This window comes from Podarcis bocagei (genome assembly GCF_964188305.1).
Source record: "Podarcis bocagei genome assembly, chromosome: 1".
NCBI classification, from domain to species: Eukaryota; Metazoa; Chordata; class Lepidosauria; order Squamata; family Lacertidae; genus Podarcis; species Podarcis bocagei.
In genome coordinates this window covers 120,965,789-120,984,430 of record NC_138125.1, presented here as the reverse complement: position 1 = coordinate 120,984,430, position 18,642 = coordinate 120,965,789, and the positions used below count along the sequence as shown (strand labels likewise).

General features: G+C 44.9%; 1 protein-coding gene and 2 long non-coding RNA genes across 4 annotated transcripts in view; 1 reads left to right on the top strand and 2 right to left on the bottom strand.

Annotated features, from left to right (window-relative positions):
* Positions 1–185: 185 nt before the first annotated feature.
* On the bottom strand, positions 186–2,171 carry LOC308581716. Its single transcript, XR_014005208.1, has 2 exons — positions 2,030–2,171; positions 186–1,656 (listed from the first exon to the last, which is right to left on the bottom strand). It is a non-coding gene; the product is annotated as an uncharacterized lncRNA (long non-coding RNA).
* On the top strand, positions 2,136–2,903 carry LOC308581930. The gene is made up of 2 exons (XR_014005386.1): positions 2,136–2,265; positions 2,473–2,903. It is a non-coding gene; the product is annotated as an uncharacterized lncRNA (long non-coding RNA).
* A 1,147-nt stretch (positions 2,904–4,050) lies between these two features.
* The window catches only part of LOC308587352 (neurabin-1-like), a 41,307-nt gene continuing 26,715 nt past the window's right edge, over positions 4,051–18,642 (bottom strand). Inside the window, exons 16-19 of one of the 2 annotated variants that reach the window (XM_081194896.1) lie at positions 17,853–18,048; positions 11,209–11,325; positions 7,710–7,898; positions 4,051–5,324 (exon numbers count right to left, since the gene is read on the bottom strand). In XM_081194896.1, the coding sequence (XP_081051022.1) occupies positions 5,157–5,324; positions 7,710–7,898; positions 11,209–11,325; positions 17,853–18,048 (670 nt within the window). In that variant the 3' untranslated portion in view covers positions 4,051–5,156. The remainder of the gene's footprint in view (positions 5,325–7,709; positions 7,899–11,208; positions 11,326–17,852; positions 18,049–18,642) is intronic. The other variant, XM_081194897.1, reaches the window with a different exon arrangement.

Here is an 18,642-nt window from a genome sequence, read left to right as displayed (position 1 = left end):
GCAGTCATTAAAAGTAGGGTACAGTAGCCTCGTGGTGCTAATGAAAGCTACCCTTAAGGTAGGTACCAATTGGTATTTTTCCCCAACTGACAACACATGGCTATATAGATGGGATGTACCAAAAATTACCCCCAACTAGGCTGGGACCCCCACTCCAGCAAAGAAAAAGATTTTTTTTTTGAGAGAGAGAGATGCTCTTACCAAACGCTTCTTCAGCCTGAGCACAGGAACCAATTTTACAGTATCTCATGAAGGTACTGGGAGAAAGATCACACAGAGAAAGGAAAGGGAAAGGCTAAGGAGCTGCCAGGGGCTGCAGAAGGACTGCTTTCAGAAGCCAGAAGCAGCTCTGCTGTCTGGCTGTAATCGGGCTGTGTTCAACATATGTGCCCGAGGTAACAGGCCCTGATGGTGCAAGTAAGAGCATGTTTCAGCAGCTCCACTACACACACAGCTACCTTCCTCAACAGTCAGCGCGCAAGGGAATGGTGGAGGGACGAGAAAGATAGAGACAGAAGGATTTTTTAAAAATTAAGCAGAGAGAGAAGGGCATAAAAAACAGGTCATGACAGTAAAGTGGGAGCAGAGAAAGTGATGGGTTGAGGAATGAGAAACTAAAGTCGAATAGAGAGCGGGACTGAGAAAAACAGTGTAGGACCAAGAAAAAAAAGGGGGGAGGTAGCAAAAGCAAGAAACATTGACCTGAGGACAAAAGCCAGTGGAAGTTTAAAGTGACATTGCTGCTTTTGCCAACAGCAGGAGTGAACTGGATTATGGGAACTGCCTACTTCTTAAAATGTTCATCCTGCCTTTGACCACCTGGTGGAGCCATAAACCAACCAGATAGTCTTGCATTGCCAGTGGGGGAAAAACAGTTGCTCACACACCCGGACATCTAAAGCAGCTATGGTACATTTTTACTCAACAGACACAAACTCTTATTTGCTGCATAAACCTCAGGTCCTAACTTGGTGTTGTATTTAAATTCCTTTATATCCAGCAAATGTGGCATAAAATAGATAATGCTCTCTTCACCTTCTCTTTGGTTCCTAGCTCTCCCTTGACAATTTTTGCCGCCAACGTTTAATTCACCTCCACAATTGCAATGTTCATGTGATGCCTCCTAGGCAAGATCCTCCATTAAGATGCACACGCAGAAATCAAAGAATGCAGTTTAGCCACTTTGCAGTAACTGAGATGCCGGATTAAAGAGTACAGTGCCATGACTGTAAACATATTTACTCGGGAATGAAACCCTTTTCAGAGTAATGGCAGTGCCAAATGATGTGTTAAGATTTTTGGTGATAGTGGGGAAACAGCAAAATAGACCCACCTGCACTTTGGAGCATCTTATTAGGAAATTCATTATGTCAATTGGCTCATAGAATGTGCTGTGCAGAATGAAACTGCCCTTGGCTATAAGCAATAGCAGCTTAGTAGGGAAGTTTTCAAATTAGAGACATACCAAGCTACTGCTTTAAGGTATCACAGTCTTTGGAAGTAAAACATTTCTGCTCCGGGAGCTAGTAAACAAAGAGTACAGTAGGTTTGGCATCATAAAAAACCAACAGCACTCACATTTGCACCTGCCTGCCGCTTATGAAGGTTTGATCATCTGGAGGTGGAGGGGCTGAACGAGATACTGGAATTAGTATCCTCTATTCATGTAAAATGAGGGACGCGGGTGGCGCTGTGGGTAAAAGCCTCAGCGCCTAGGACTTGCCGATCGAAAGGTCGGCGGTTCGAATCCCCGCGGCGGGGTGCGCTCCTGTTGTTCGGTCCCAGCGCCTGCCAACCTAGCAGTTCGAAAGCACTCCCGGGTGCAAGTAGATAAATAGGGACTGCTTACTAGCGGGAAGGTAAACGGCGTTTCCGTGTGCGGCTCTGGTTCGCCAGAGCAGCGATGTCACGCTGGCCATGTGACCCGGAAGTGTCTCCGGACAGCGCTGGCCCCCGGCCTCTTGAGTGAGATGGGCGCACAACCCTAGAGTCTGTCAAGACTGGCCCATACGGGCAGGGGTACCTTAACCTTTATTCATGTAAAATATGAATTGTAATCGGGGCTACAGTCCTGATCCAGTAGTCAGAGGAACTGCATGTGCACTGCTGTACTATGGATGCTTGTTGAGCCCACTTCCACGCTTGCCTTCCAGACTGCCAGGGAATTTGCATGTACACATCTGGATACGCATGCACATTGTCCCAGCTGGATGATTATTTTAAGTATGTTCAACAATCAAAATCTAGTTACAGATAGGTAGCTGTGTTGGTCTGCCATAGTCAAAATAAAAAAATGTATCTGAAGAAGTGTGCATCTGAAGAAGTGTATATGAAGAAGTGTGCATGCACACGAAAGCTTATACCAAGAACTAAACCTAGTTGGTCTTTAAGGTGCTACAGGAAGGAATTATTTTTTTTATAATCAAAATCTACTGAAGGTTTACCACTAACCAAAGCAACTGTTTGTGGTAGCAAACTCGCTGTTCGGTCATAGGCACAATGCTATTTTAAGGTTTGATTCCTATGAATAAAGCATTTCGGGAGAAAATAATTTATAATGCTACTTTATATTCCAGGCAACTCCCTGTTTGCACAGGGGTTGCGTTCTGGGTCATCTCGTGTGTCAGTGGAGTGCGCATAAGCTCGCCACATTCCGCTCCCTTCTGGGGCTGAAAACAGTGCTCGCATTGGCTGTCGCATGCCAATAAAACTCACACAGAATGGTTGCCGTGTGTATTCCCTTGCTAGAGCTAGATTTGGAAATAATTTCTATTGCAGGTGGAAGAATAACATTACAACAGCCAGGCATTTTGTATTCGGAATTTTAACATTGTACTGTGAAAATTTTGGCTTGCAAGAAGACTGTGATTTTTATAATAATAAATCCTAAGCATTTTAAAAAATCTGGCACTCCATTGATTAATTGCATGATAACTCCTGGTGTCTGTCTTGTATTATCACTTCAGTGTGGAAACACTGGGTCGCCCCTTGTTAAGGCTGTAACTTCAGTCATCTAATTGGTTATGGTTGCTGAGGCTGGTGAGAGTTGAGAGTCTGACAACATCTAGCGGCCCACAAGTCCTCTGCTGCGATAATCTTCAGGTGTGTTACATCTATGGACTGCCAGACAGGCTCACCTTGACAACTATCTTCCTTACATGCAATGGGAAAAGGTACTCTTCTATAGTGGGGTAGGAAAGCTGGGGGGGGGGAATTCACATCTAGCAACTAATATGCTCCTTTGGTTTCAGATAGTACATGGGTAGAAGAGCCTGGACACAAATTTTCACAGCTCTCTAGTGGTTATGGTAGTTCATTTACCAGAAGTAATGTATTTAGCATTAACTCTGGAAGTGTATACTCAATTCTGAGCAAACTAAGGTTCCTAGAGCAAAAACCCCCCATGAGGCTTAATTTGGTCATAATAATAATAATAATAATAATAATAATAATAATAATAATTATTATTATTATTATTATTATTATTATTATTATTATTATTATTATTATTATTTATTATTATTATTATTATTTATGCCCCGCCCATCCGACTGAGTTTCCCCAGCCACTCTGGGCGGCTCCCAATCAGTGTTAAAAACAGTACATCAAGTATACACTTCCATAGTTACGTGATAGAAACAGCACTGGGAGCAAAGTGACTCCAAATCTGGAGACATTTTTTCATTGCACAAGTTCTCAATACTCTAGCCCACTTGTATCCAATGTTAGTTATACTCCAAGTAAGCCCACAAAAATAAGACATGATGAACTTGGGTTAATTCCAGCAGGTCTACTCTGAGTCAAACCTGGATGACTAAAACCCTGTCTCTTATTCATGCAATAATACCAATACACATTTTTTCCTATTCTTGGTTCCTTGAATCCAAGATATTTTGAAAATGCTCAAAATGTGCATTTCATTTACTATAGTCTTAATTTATAATTGGCAGTTTTCAATGTTTTCTTACAAAATAATCATTTCATTAGATGGGAGCATGTTACTAATTCATGCACATGTAAGTTATAATAGTAAGAATTTCAAAATACAAGTTCTTTTTTGAATGAAATTTATTTCATTTCTCAAAAGTGCCACTCCAATGTAGTGTATTTTTTCCTACAACAGATTATGTGTTACCCAACAGCACATGGCAATTGTGTATGACACTATTCTGGAAAACAAATGCAACTCATGAACAGGAAGACATTTCGTAGTCTACAGTGTAATTATACACACTGCAGAAACCCAGTGCTTCAATTCATACCTCCTCCGGCTATTCCCATTCTGGTATTAGGAAGACCAATAACATTGAAAGTTTAGTAAAAATATATTTTTGGTCCTCAGTATCTTGAGTAGGAAAGTGTAATGCATGTATTACAATTTGATCTTACATGGATTATAAAACCCCATAGTCCATACAAAAGTGTATAAAATTGATCAATAAACTTTGAAATCCTGCGTCAACATACTCAGCTTAGAAACTTAGTGTTATCTTATTTTAGAAAATAAGAAAGCCAAGATGCAAGTCATGAATTATATTACTACAATACATTTTGAATTTAAAATGAACTCTGGAAAATACAGGATTTTAAACACATCATTAAGTCAAAATACGATTAAATTAATTTTCTATTATTTTTAAACTTAATTTTTCCTCTATACAACACTAGTGGCAACAAACTTCTCTTCAACAGAACATAATGACCTGATACTGTCTCTCTATACCAGATACCACCCAACATTATACTGCAATTTATGTTCACATCCTATTCATCAAAACTGTATATACTTCTGATAGACACTTCAGGGACCTAGAATAAGTAATACATATATACACATTACTTAATGCAAAGTTAATTTACTGTTCATTAGTACAAATTAACGATCTAAATATAAAAAAATGGAAAATATTTCATTTGATGAATCATATAAACAGGGAAAGGCTGTAGAAATGGGAGATTAAAAAACCTATATTGTAAAAGCTATCACTTCCCACCTCCCCCATTCATAATTATACAGTAATATACAATTGTGACACTTCTTCAAGCTGAAGGGAGTCTGATAAAAATAAAGATATTGAAACATTACCTTGGCATAGTTCCACTAGCCCTTGTGACTACACCAGATTAAGTAGTTGCATAGGATATTTTAAAGAATTTTAGCAGCTTGATTCTACGGTGGCCACCACTCTGCCAGTTCTCCGGACTTCTTTCTCTTTCTTTTGAAACTTTTCTTTCTGTTTCTCCAGCTTCTCTTGTGCTTTCTTAATATCTTTAATTTTCTTCTTTATTGTTGATCGGTCATTTTGACTAGATACTCCCAGGGCCTTTCATAGAAAAAAACACATTTTATTATATTCTACGAAGTAGAAATATTTGCAGCATAAACAATGCCCTTTGTTGTTGCATGAGTTTTGGATTGTTGTTTTTTTAAAAAAACATTTTCAGCAGTACTCACAACCATTAATTATCATTACAACGAAAACAACATCCAAACAATTTTTTTTTTCTTTGTAAACTACAAAATTCAGCAAATCTATGGAAGGAATACAAATGATTTAAACAGGCTGAAGAGAAATGTTGTAGTCAGAACAAAAAGCATCTTAGCGCAGACAAGAATGGTTTGCAAGTAGTACAAACATGGGACAGCTTAATGTGAAATACTTAAATTTCCTTGACTCCTAAATACATAGTTGGAAGAAGCAACCTTAAAGGGCGAATCCACACATTTCCCTCATATTCACTAACAGTCATAAAATGTCTTCATGAGTATACCCATGATCATGCAAGTAAAGATTAGTGTGAACTGGACTGTTCAACAACAATTCATGGGGCTTCAAAAGATGAAGGGAATGCTTCAATAGCCATGAAAATTGCTATCAGTAGTTATCTGTATCCAGGCCAGATCATACTAAAGTTTACCTACTCAGGCATGGTGCAGTGGCCATTTGCATTCACAGTGCTGAGGTACTGGTAGTAAGAGGACAAGTTGCTCGCAGCTACCTTAAAACCTATTAATTTTGCTGGGCTTCAGAGCAACTTCTTTGGACTGGCACAACTCTCTTCAAAAATAACCTTATAGTAAAAAGGTAAAGGACCCCTGACAGTTACGTCCAGTCGCAAACAACTCTGGGGTTGCGGCGCTCATCTCGCTTTACTGGCCAAGGGAGCCAGCGTTTGTCCGCAGATGGTTTTTCCGGGTCATGTGGCCAGCATGACTAAGCCGCTTCTGGCGAACCAGAGCAGCGCATGGAAACACTGTTTACCTTCCCGCCAGAGCGGCAGCTATTTATCTACTTGCACTTTGACATGCTTTTGAACTGCTAGGTTGGCAGGAACTGAGACCAAACAATGGGAGCTCACCCCGTCGCAGGGATTCGAACCACCAGCCTTCCGATCGGCAAGCCCAAGGCTCAGTGGTTTACACCACAGCACCACCCGCGTCCCTCAACCTTATGGCAGCACCCTATAAAAAAGAACCCCTGGACGGTTAAGTCCAGTCAAAGGTGACTATGGGGTGCAGCACTCATGCTGCTTTTAAGGCTGAGGGAGCTGGTGTTTGTCCACAGACAGCTTTCCGGGTCATGTGGCCAGCATGACTAAACCGCTGGAGGACCATGACAAGTGCCAGAGTACACACAGAAACACCATTTGCCTTCCTGCGGCAGTGGTACCTATTTATCTACTTGCACTGGTATGCTTTTGGAACTGCTAAGTTGGCAGAAGCTGGGACAAAGCAACAGGAGCTCACTCCATCGCATGGATTCAAACTACCGACCCAAGAAACTCTGTGGTTTGGACCACAGCACCACCCATGTCCCAATAGAGTAGCACCCTATAGTTAGGGTCTAAAGAAATACAACGTTCTACATACTCAAATAGGGTTACATTACTTTATGTGACTGCTGTGAGGTCCCTAAAGAAGGCCAAACAGATGTGCTGCCATGGAATATGAGAAGCTAGTAACATTCTGTTAGCATGGTGCAGTATAGTTTTTTATCAGCAGATGGCAACATCTGATAAGCCCAGAAAACCTTTTTGACTACTTTTTAACATACTAACATTTCATACAGTCAAAGCTTAATGCATTAACTTAGGATACGTTAAAAATGTGTGTCCTAATTCAACAACAAAAACAACCAGTAAAATGAATCTATTTTATGCAACAAGGAATTGAAGGAAGCCAACCCCTAAATTATCAACACATAACACTATACAGTACAGTACTTAAAAGTATATTAGGGACGCGGTATTAAGGACTTAATTAGGGACGTGGGTGGTACTGTGGTCTAAACCACTAAGCCTCTTGGGCGTGCCAATCAGAAGGTTGGCGGTCCAAATTCCCGCAATGGGGTGAGTTCCCGTTGCTCGGTCCCTGCTCCTGCCAACCTAGCAGTTCAAAAGCACGTCAAAGTGCAAGTAGATAAATAGGTACCGCTCTGGCGGGAAGGTAAACGGCGTTTCCGTGTGCTGCTCTGGTTCGCCAGAAGCGGCTTAGTTATGCTGGCCACATGACCCGGAAAAACTGTCTGCGGACAAATGCCAGCTCCCTCGGCCTGTAAAGTGAGATGAGCACCGCAACCCCAGAGTCGTCTGCGACTGTACTTAACCGTTGGGGGTCCTTTACCTTTTTGTACTTATATTATTAAGTGTGTTCAGATTTTCAGTGCATAGTTTTGGCTTGGCATAAGGCAGCAGGTATACAAGCTTACCTTCAACTTGTCACTGTCAAGCAGCATTAACTGCTGCCCATCTATACATTTGGCTGTGAATTCCGCAATGTACTGCTCCATATTCATTCCCATTAGCCAATGGCACACCTGTTGTGTTGTCCATTCAGAAATGGGCCGACTGTGCCACTGGTTTTGTTTCCCTGTAGTTGATGGTTCATCATCGGACGTCTAACAAAGCAAATCAGCTTTTACTTAGGTACATAGCAATTTAACTTACTGCATTTCTGATATATATATATAAAATATAAACATTCAAGACTTTGAATTGTTGAGTGCATAGCTGGTCTCCCCTCCAATATTTCAGTTTGTTTTATTATTTAATTCCCATAGTGCAAAGTGTCTGAACACATATATCAATGCACAGTAATTTAAAGAACGCTCATTGTAAATACCTTTATGAAAAGGTGGACTCGCTGAACCAAGTGTAAATTTCCAGGTTCGTGAGATATAGGATTTTCAGACCCTGCTCGATAACTTACAGGTATTCTCAAATTCACTCGTTTTATGGTATCACTGACCGAATGTCCAAAAGAGAGTTTTAAATTATTGTAAAGGATCATACAGTTTTTGGTCTTCTAGGTGCAGCACTCTAGGTGGTAAGTTTTACTCAGAGTAGATCTACATAAATTAATGGCCCTCACTTAGTCATGTTCATTTATTTCAATGGGTCTACTCTAAGTAAAACTTGATGGCATACCACTCTCTATGTTTGTGCCACATAAAGTCCACCTATATTATACTGTTTCCATACATACATCACAAATGCCCTTGAAATGGAAATTAGGCCAAAGCAAATGAACTGCTGGTGAAAGTCCACATCAGAGTGAACACTTCATGCTAGAGAGAAGGGAACAAAACACTCTTTTTATCTATTGGGTAGGTCTCTATTGCTGAATTCATTTTATGGAGATAGTGAGTCAGTTTTTACAACTTATCACTTAAAATACCACCTTGGTCTGGATGTGTCATTAGCGGAAAAATACAAAACTATTATGTATTACTGTATATTGGTTTCTTTGGTTCCCCAACTTTTATTAGGAGTCTGTAGCTAAGGGGACAAAGGACATATGTCTGACCTACCAAGGCTAGAAACAAAAACTATTTTTCAATTTTTCTAAAGCTATCATACAGTGTTTGGTTGAAGAGGAAGTTTTTCTTTCTTACTCAAGACAAACACTAAAAACTCTTTATTTCATCCTGTGCCGAAAAGAAAAGGATCACAATACATAAAGACTAACCATGCTGATTATGCATCTTCATTGAACTTGAAATGAAGTACTGATAATACAATTTTTTTGTTAAAATTCAGCAATGGCATTTGCACCACTAGCTCAAGGTTGCTTTCTATATGCTTGTAAAAATGTAGTATGTGATCCCTACTTTTGTTATTGTACTTGCAGCTCATTTTTTTATTGGTTTACTGCTTATTTCTTTAGATGATAGCAATGGTTTATGAACTAACTGCTGCATTGCTCTAGATCAAACTATGCATGCATATGGGGGCAAACAGGTTTCTTACAAGTCTCCATCATAGCACCTTACAGTGCTGAAGAGGCAAGGCACTTTTTCAGTTAAATTTGAGAAATTTAACTGGAAAGGGAACTACCTCTTTGCTACAGCATGCAAACTTCACAGAGCCTCCCCACCTGGGCTCTTCAGCATTTCTTTTACTTTCAATGTAGATGCAAGGACCACCTGAAAGCAGCAGGGATCACAAATGCAAGAGCCACTTGTTGTTCAAATTTAAAAGCAAAATAACTTTTCAAGTTATAATATAAAAACAAGGAATTAACAAGTGATGTCCGTGAACACAGAATACTTCTTCCGAGCCTGTTTCACAATGCCAGGCTTGTCAGCTACTCTTGTAGACATACCGTATTTTTCGCCCTATAGGATGCACTTTTTCCCCTCCAAAAATGAAGGGGAAATCTGGGTGCGTCCTATGGGGCGAATACAGGCTTTCGCTGAAGCTTGGAGAGCGAGAGGGGTCGGTGCGCACCGACCCCTCTCGCTCTCCAGGCTTCAGGAACACATCCGCAGCCTAGGCAGCCCTACGGGAGGTCCGGCAGGGATGTCTAGGCTGCGGATAGCAGCCTGCCACCCGGCAGGCGGGACGCCCTGAAGCAGAGCACCCCGCGCGCCAGGCAGATATCCGCAGCCTGGGGAGCCCTGTGGGAGTTCCCGCAGGGCTCCCTAGGCTGCGGATAGCAGCCTGCTGTCCGGCACGCAAGGCGCTCTGCTTCAGGGCGCCCGCACGCCGGGCAGACATCGGCCAGCCCCACAAGCTCGGGGGACAGCAGGGAGGCACAGTGCCGCCATCCCACTGTTCCTCGACCTGGTTTGGTTTCCCCGACCTGGTTTTGGGGGGGAAACAAAGTGGGGGGAAATTCCTTTATTTCCCCCCCAAAAAACTAGGTGCGCCCTATGGGACGAAAAATACGGTATTTTTTAAAAATACAAATAAACTACTCCTTTTGTTACATTAAAATGTTTAGCACAAGCAAGTATCCAATATTTACTCAAAAACATTAACTTGTGTTACTGAAAGGAAACTATCTCCATCCTTCCTTGTAGAGATATGCAAATTCCATTTCTAGAAATCAAGTAAAGGTCAGTTTCTGAAAGCCCCGTTGATGCAGAGAGAGAAAATGAAGAATAAAATCCGGCCCTATTGTGCTGAGAGTGCAAAATCCTCAAGACAACTGGAAGAGAGTCGCAAGGAACAGTATCCATCTAAACTGAATTACGGAGTAATTTGAAAGAGAGGTGAAAGGTCAACATTGTGTATAGACACAAAACTGTTCAAGAAAGAACTATTCATAAGAGTAGAGTACCTATAGGGCTAAATGCCCAGATGCTACATGAGGAGCTGTGAAACTCCATACTGAAGGCTGAACTTAGCTGGCACCACAAAACCTTCCTCACTGACGTCTGCAAAGTTTTGAAAGATCCAATTTAGGAAATTCAAAAAATGTTTGGCTTTATAATGATCTAAAAATATTTCAAAAATAACGCAGCAAGAATTAAGCTCTACAGCCAAAAGACTGAAATGAGGAAGACAAATGTGTATTCTGTTAGAAGTACTAATGCATGCCATTCACACAAATAGCAGAAGCATAGAAAGCAATCTGCATTGCCTGATGGTACTGTTAATCAATTGGCTGTCTCATAATATTAGGGATGCAATTAAAGTGTTTTCTTCTTGCAATGCAGGAGCAGAGCAGATGCACATTCAGTCTTGGTTTGGCTTCCGTTACATGCAAAGTAGCTCAGTGTAAATGTTGTCAACAATATATCAAACCCAAAACTGATAACAATAAAAATACTTTTTGTCTCCTAGGTACATTTTTCAATGTGGGCTTATAAAAATATTAAGGTGCAATGATGATAACCTGCTCTTTTCATTAGAGACAAACTTAAATTGCATAATATAGTCTGAATTGTGATATCAACAATACACAGACACACTGAAACTCACCTCGTTTGAAGAGAAGGTTAAAGTGTGTGAACGCCCTGAAAGATTTGGTTCTGTCACTAACCCTGACAGATCACAACTTGGCTTGCTATCGTATGAATCATCTATGACAATTCTACTCTGCAAACAAGTGAAAATAATGTGTTGTTAACTTCCCCCTTGGAACAATAAATCACAAGGAGGCACAGTGTCTTATTTTTTAAAAAGTGAAAATAACTAATCATTTATTTCCAGTAACTCTGAACTAAGCTTATCTACATTCATCATGACTCTCTCCCAATTCACAATACACAAGTATTGGGCTCTTATCATCTGATCTATAGAAACATTCAGAGAGTTCTGGTAGCTATTTTCAGCACATAGGGTTAGTCAGGAATGAATAGGGTGAGTCGTGAATTCATTCCCTTAATGGGGGCTAGGGAGGGATTACACTTTGACCTTAGTTTTCTGATTATCAGAGACTGCATCATGGGCAGCTCCTGGTCTTGAGGAGCACAAATGACTCTGCTTCCAAATGTTCCATCCCTGCTTTCAAGTTGCAGGCAGAGTAAGAAAAACAGGAAGCAGTATGGCTTCCTGCCATGATAACTTTTCCTTTTGCTACTGTCCTTGCACCACCTGCCCTATTTAGAGCAAGCAGGCCCTACATTAGCACCCACAATGGTCAAGCAAATGCTGAGGCCCCCCCAGGACTGACACTTGCCTGCTGCACCCTTGCTGACTCCCCCTCCCCTAAAGCTGGCTTCCCTAATCTGCCACCCTCTCAGATACTCACCGCCCTGAATCACAATTTGGGAGAAAGGCAGGATATAAATACATTAAGTAATAATATTCAACAGCCCAACAGGCATTGGCTGAGTCCTCTTCCTGTCTAATAGGGGAGGATAGAGTAGCTAGTCCAAAATAACACAGGCTGAGGGGTGGCTGGAATGAAGCACCAAAATCGACAGTAACATGTATTTCTATCCTGCCAGCTGTCTGTTACACATATGTATGGCGATGGTTATGGGATTTCATGGAGGCAAAGATGGAACAAGAAAATTGGGAGGACCAGGTATTTTAGTAGCAATTATGCCCCTTAGAGATAGGGGGACCACTGGATCCTGAAAATCTACCACTCTGCAGGTGGAGTAGATGGTCCACTACTAGAGGCCACATTGTGATGGATCAAGGAGGCCTTGGATTCAAATCCATCTCACTCCCAACAAGCCCACAAGAAGCGAGAAAAACTATGCCTGCCCAGAGGCGTAGCATGGGGGAGGCATTGGTGCAATGGCCCTGGGTGCAATTTTGAGATGTGGCCCAAAAAGGTGCCCCCCCAGCAGGCTCCTTCATCGGAGCGTGGCTCTGGGCCAGAAGGAACTGAGCCTTGGCTGTAGCGTTGGTGCCTGTTACAGTTCTGCCCCCTGGGTTAGGCCTGACCCGGGGAGGAGAGCAGGTAAGTGGGCGGCAGGGCTACTGCCCACCCTCCTTGGCCGCGGCATACCTCGTGCCTGGTGGCAACAGCTCTGCCACCGGGTCACTTCTGACATGGTGGTGGAGATGACATGGTGTGGCATGCCTGGCCACAGTGGGTCTGTCACCGGGTCAGGTCTGACCTTCCGGCAGAATGCAGGAGAGGCAGCAGTAAAGCTGCTGTCCACCCTCCTAGGCGGCAAGGCGCCTTACGCCTGGCTGTAGTAGCTCTGCCTCCGCCACTGGGTCAGGCTTGACCCGGTGGCAGACAGCAGGGGGAGAGAGAGCGGCAAAGCTGCCTCCCACTCTCCTCAGCCAATTCTTGGCCATAGCAGCACTCCTGCCAGGTCGGGCCTAATGTAGCAACGGAAAGCAGGAGAATAGGCAGGAGCTCCCCACCTCTCTCCAACCTTGTACTCTGGCACACTGGAGGGTGCCCTCCGCACTCCTCGGGGGCATGTTCTGCAACCCGCCACAGGTCGCGCAGGCATACGCTCCACTGCTGTGCCTGCCTTATAGCTGGTGTATTTAGTTTCCTTCACTCAAAGGCACAAAAATATAACGGTAACAAAGCCCAACAAAATAGGAGGCAGGAGAAGATTACCTGGGGAACAAAGGGCTCACATCAATTGAGGTGCTGTTACCTTATTTTAGTAGTGTACAGTGGTGCCTCGCAAGACGAAATTAATTCGTTCCGCAATTCTCTTCGTCTTGCGGGTTTTTCGTCTTGCGATGCACGGTTTCCCATAGGAATGCATTGAAAATCAATTAATGCGTTCCTAGGGAAACCACCTTCAGGCCAGGTCCGGGGACAGTCTGTCCCCGGACCTCTTCTGAAGGCTGGGGGGCGGGACAAGGGCTTTTCTTCCCACCCCCAGCATTTTAAAAAACCCTGGGACAGCGGAGGACTTCTCCGCTGTCCGGGGGATCTTAAAATGCTGGCGGGCGGCATTTTAAAATCGCCCCGGACAGCGGAGGACTTCTCCGCTGTCCGGGGCGATTTAAAAGCCCCTGGGAAGGCAGGCAGGGGGGAGCAAAGACTTTCGCCCCCTGCCCGCCTTCAGAAGGTGTTCCCACCCACCCGCCCGGCTTCGCAGCAGCGCTACGAAGCCCGGCAGCTGGGGCAGCTGTTCCTGCCCCCCTCCCCCCTTCGGAACATCGTTCCGAAGTGGGGCGGCTGGGGCAGCTGTTCCCGCCCCACCTCCCCACTTCGGAACAGCGTTCGGAAGTGGGGCGGATGGGGCAGCTGTTCCCGCCCCCCTCCCCCCTTCGGAACATCGTTCCGAAGTGGGGCGGATGGGGCAGATGTTCCCGCCCCCCTTCGGAACATCGTTCCGAAGTGGGGCGGCTGGGGCAGCTGTTCCCGCCCCCCTCCCCCCTTCGGAACATCGTTCCGAAGTGGGGCGGATGGGGCAGATGTTCCCGCCCCCGCCCCCCTTCGGAACATCGTTCCGAAGTGGGGCGGATGGGGCAGATGTTCCCGCCCCCCTTCGGAACATCGTTCCGAAGTGGGGCGGCTGGGGCAGCTGTTCCCGCCCCCCTCCCCCCTTCGGAACATCGTTCCGAAGTGGGGCGGATGGGGCAGATGTTCCCGCCCCCCCGCCCCCCTTCGGAACATCGTTCCGAAGTGGGGCGGCTGGGGCAGCTGTTCCCGCCCCACCTCCCCCCTTCGGAACATCGTTCCGAAGTGGGGCGGATGGGGCAGCTGTTCCCGCCCCACCTCCCCCCTTCGGAACATCGTTCCGAAGTGGGGCGGATGGGGCAGCTGTTCCCGCCCCACCTCCCCACTTCGGAACAGCGTTCCGAAGTGGGGCGGATGGGGCAGCTGTTCCCGCCCCACCTCCCCCCTTCGGAACATCGTTCCGAAGTGGGGCGGCTGGGGTAGCTGTTCCCGCCCCCCCTCCCCCCTTCGGAACATCGTTCCGAAGTGGGGCGGATGGGGCAGCTGTTCCCGCCCCACCTCCCCCCTTCGGAACATCGTTCCAAAGAGGGGCGGCTGGGGCAGCTGTTCCCGCCCCACCCCCCCACTTCGGAACATCGTTTTAAAATGCTGGGGGTCGGCAGCGAACGCTCCCGACCCCCAGCATTTTAAAACCTCCCCGGGACAGAGACTTCTCTGCTGTCCCTTGGAGATTTTAAAATGCTGGGGGTCGGCAGCGAACGCTTCGCTCCCGCCCGCCAGCATTTTAAGATCGCCCGGGGCAGGTGGGGGGAAGGCAGGCGGGGGGGAGCAAAGACTTTTGCCCCCCCGCCGGCCTTCAGAAGAGGTCCTCTTCTGAAGGCCGGCTGTGGGCGAAAGTCTTTGCTCCCGACCGCCAGCATTTCCCTATGGGCTTTCGTCTTGCGATGCAAGCCCATAGGGAAATTCGTCTTGCGAAGCGCCTCCAAAACAGAAAACCCTTTCGTCTTGCGGGTTTTCCGTCTTGCGAGGCATTCGTCTTGCGGGGTACCACTGTATATGAAACAAGCTATGGAAGGAGGAAGTAATTATGGGCACAGGTAAACAGGCACAAAGCCTTCATAGCTTCCTATATTTTAATGCTTCTTCAAACTTTAACCTTCATTAGATCAGGGAAGTGCAATCCTTCCTACCTGGCCCTATTTCTTTAGAAACATGCATTTCCCACTCCGAGAACCACAGCACAACAAACCTGACTTTAATAAAACTGAATGTATCACTGGTATTTATCACAGGTACCATGTGGTGACAATTCTTACATAGCTTTTGAGGTCTGCAATAACAGGCAAGACTTATCTATGCAAACAGAAAACAATGAACCACTCTCTCATAACAGTACAAAAAGATGTAGACTCAAGCACAGAAAGGTGCTTTTTAAGCCATATACATTCAAGTGTAGTTAAGCACTACTGTGCTCACTGCAGTTGCAAGTTATCAACCCTGGGTTGAACTGAAAAGGCTAGAGATACAGAATCAGAAAGTTCTAAAGGCAGACCTACAACTGTAGCATGACAAGTCTGGACAAAGACACCATGCATTTTGTTTTAAATGACTGGCAGTGCAACCCTATACATCAGGAATGGGGAATGTTAGACAGAGGAGCTAAATTCAGCCCTGCAGGCCTCTCTCTATGCAGCCCTGGGGCCACACCCACTATTAGCATAAGACATCCAGAAGGTTCCTCACAAGGGAATGTGGCCATAGAAATGAAAAACGTTCCCCACCTCTGGTCAGAAGTAAGCATGATGAGTTCAACAGAACTTACTCCCAGGTAAGTGTGCATAAGATTGCAACCTGAGTCACTTCCCTGCATGGGAAGAACTAAAGTCACAATCACACTGTCTCACCTATCTGACAACTCACAAGTTGATGTGAGTAAACTGTTCAAGCATTGAATGTGGACACAAGCAGGCATAAAAACACTTAAGGTATTTTATGTTGGTTAAACTTCTGCTGGCATAGATTGTACACACTTCCGAGGTTTAGAAATCTTTTCCAAGACCAAAACTTACAAAATGAGATGCTGATGGCTTGAAATGCACATGTAGATTAATTTAACAAACTGAAACAAATATGGAATCCACAAAAGAAAAGAAAACTATGGGAAGAGTAGCACATTTGTTTTGTCGAAGTTATTACCATATAGAAAGGATCAAGCATGCAACAACATGCACATTTAATGGGTGGCAAAGACAAGGTAGAAAAAGGCATCATGTGACTGCAGACAGCCTTGCCATAACCATTGCCTTTTAATGTGCAGATTTTCTATTTTCATCTGTGTACATGTAAAGCCGTAAGTTTTTTCAGAAAGCAACATGATGATGAACTCTTTAACAAGGGAATTTCCACTACAGTGGTGCCTCGCAAGACGAAATTAATTCGTTCCACAATTCTCTTCGTCTTGCGGTTTTTTCGTCTTGCGATGCACGGTTTCCCATAGGAATGCATTGAAAATCAATTAATGCGTTCCTAGGGAAACCGCCTTCAGACCAGGTCCGGGGACAGTCTGTCCCCAGACCTTTTCTGAAGGCTGGCGGGGGAAGGAGTTCCCCGCAGGGCTCTCCAAGCGGCGGATAGCAGCCTGCTGCCCCGCACGAGGGGCGCTCTTTAGCAGAGCGCCCCTCGCGCGGGGCAGACATTCACAGCTTGGGGAGCCCTGCAGGACTTCCCCGCAGGGCTCTCCAAGCTGCGGATAGCAGCCTGCTGCCCCGCACGAGGGGCGCTCTTTAGCAGCGCGCCCCTCGCGCGGGGCAGACATTCACAGCTTGGGGAGCCCTGCAGGACTTCCCCGCAGGGATCTCCAAGCTGCGGATAGTAGCCTGCTGCCCCGCACGAGGGGCGCTCTTTAGCAGAGCGCCCCTCGCGCGGGGCAGACATTCGCAGCTTGGGGAGCCCTGCAGGACTTCCCCGCAGGGCTCTGCAAGCTGCGGATAGGCGCAGCAGGCTGCTATCCTTCCTCCCACCGCAAATCTTCAAAACAGGTCCGGGAACAGAGGAGAAGCGCTGCGCGCCTTCCCCTCTGTTCCCGGACCTGTCCTGAAGGCTTGCGGTGGGAGGAGGGCTTTCCTCCCCACCGCCAACATTCAGAATGCTGTTCTGAATGTTGGCGGTGGGGAGGAAAAACCCTCCTCCCACCGCAAGCCCCGAGAACAGAGGAGAAGCGCTGCGCGCCTTCTCCTCTGTTCCCGGACCTCCCACCACAAGCCTTCAGGACAGGTCTGGGAACAGAGGAGAAGGTGCGCTGCGTTTCCCCGCTGTCCCAGGAGATTTCCCTATGGGCTTTCGTCTTGCGAAGCAAGCCCATAGGGAAATTCGTCTTGCGAAGCCTCTAAAAATCGGAAAACCCTTTCGTCTTGCGGGTTTTTCGTTTAGCGAGGCATTCGTCTTGCGGAGTACCACTGTACACCATTTCCTCCAGTGGAATCCTCCGTTGGTTCAGAGTTCTTTCTGTGATCAGAATAAGCCCTTATGTTCATGGGAGGGCATGCTTGGATCGCAATCCATTGTTCTTAATACGCTACCCTTATAACTGGGAAAGCTAGAGAAAATAAGTCAGCACTAGTATAAATACTTTTGAATGCCACAGAGGATCACTAGTCATATATAACATATTATTTCCTAAGGTGAACAACTTGCACATTTCGTTTTTACGATACTTGTCACAGCATTTAACTCTTGAGTAACATTAATCAAATCTAAATGTGCAAAGTATATACAAATAAACACCATTTACCTTGTTTCTGTTCTTCTCCTGGCTCTGTTCCGATGCAACATCATGGCCACCCTGAGAAAAGCTCAGGGTGCTACTAGAACTATGCTCTTTATGGCTGTCTCCAAACCAGGAGAAAGGCATACAAGTTGGGATAGGAGAATCAGAATCTGATGCAGATAAGTTGTTGACAGAGTCCTCCAGCAATTCTCGAGAGCCCCTGAAAGAATGTAATTTTTCATGTATGAGCTTTGACAATCTATTGTACATATAATCATACCATGTGAAATAGATAAGACATAATTAAAAAATTCCTTCCAGTAGCACCTTAAAGACCAACTAAGTTAGTTCTTGGTATGAGCTTTCGTGTGCAAGCACACTTCTTCAGATACCACTTCAGATAAGTGTGCTTGCACACGAAAGCTCATACCAAGAACTAACTTAGTTGGTCTTTAAGGTGCTACTGGAAGGAATTTTTTTATTTTGACTATGGCAGACCAACACGGCTACCTATCTGTAACTAGATAAGACATAACAGTCATATTTTCATCATCAGTACACAACAACACATTATACACCACACAGTTTAAAGCAATTTAATGTTATTCAGACTAGTAGGTCTAAATTACTATGTATAAAATATTTCAGAAGTAGCTTTCCTGCTATGTTATTTTTTTGCAAACTGGGCACTAGTATGTTACCAGCTATGAAACACTTTAAAAGTAAATCTGATTGCCTTTGAATACTTTCCTTTTTCAAAAAGATTAAAACTGAGGTTCAACATTCTAACAATGAACGCGATACAAAATTGAGA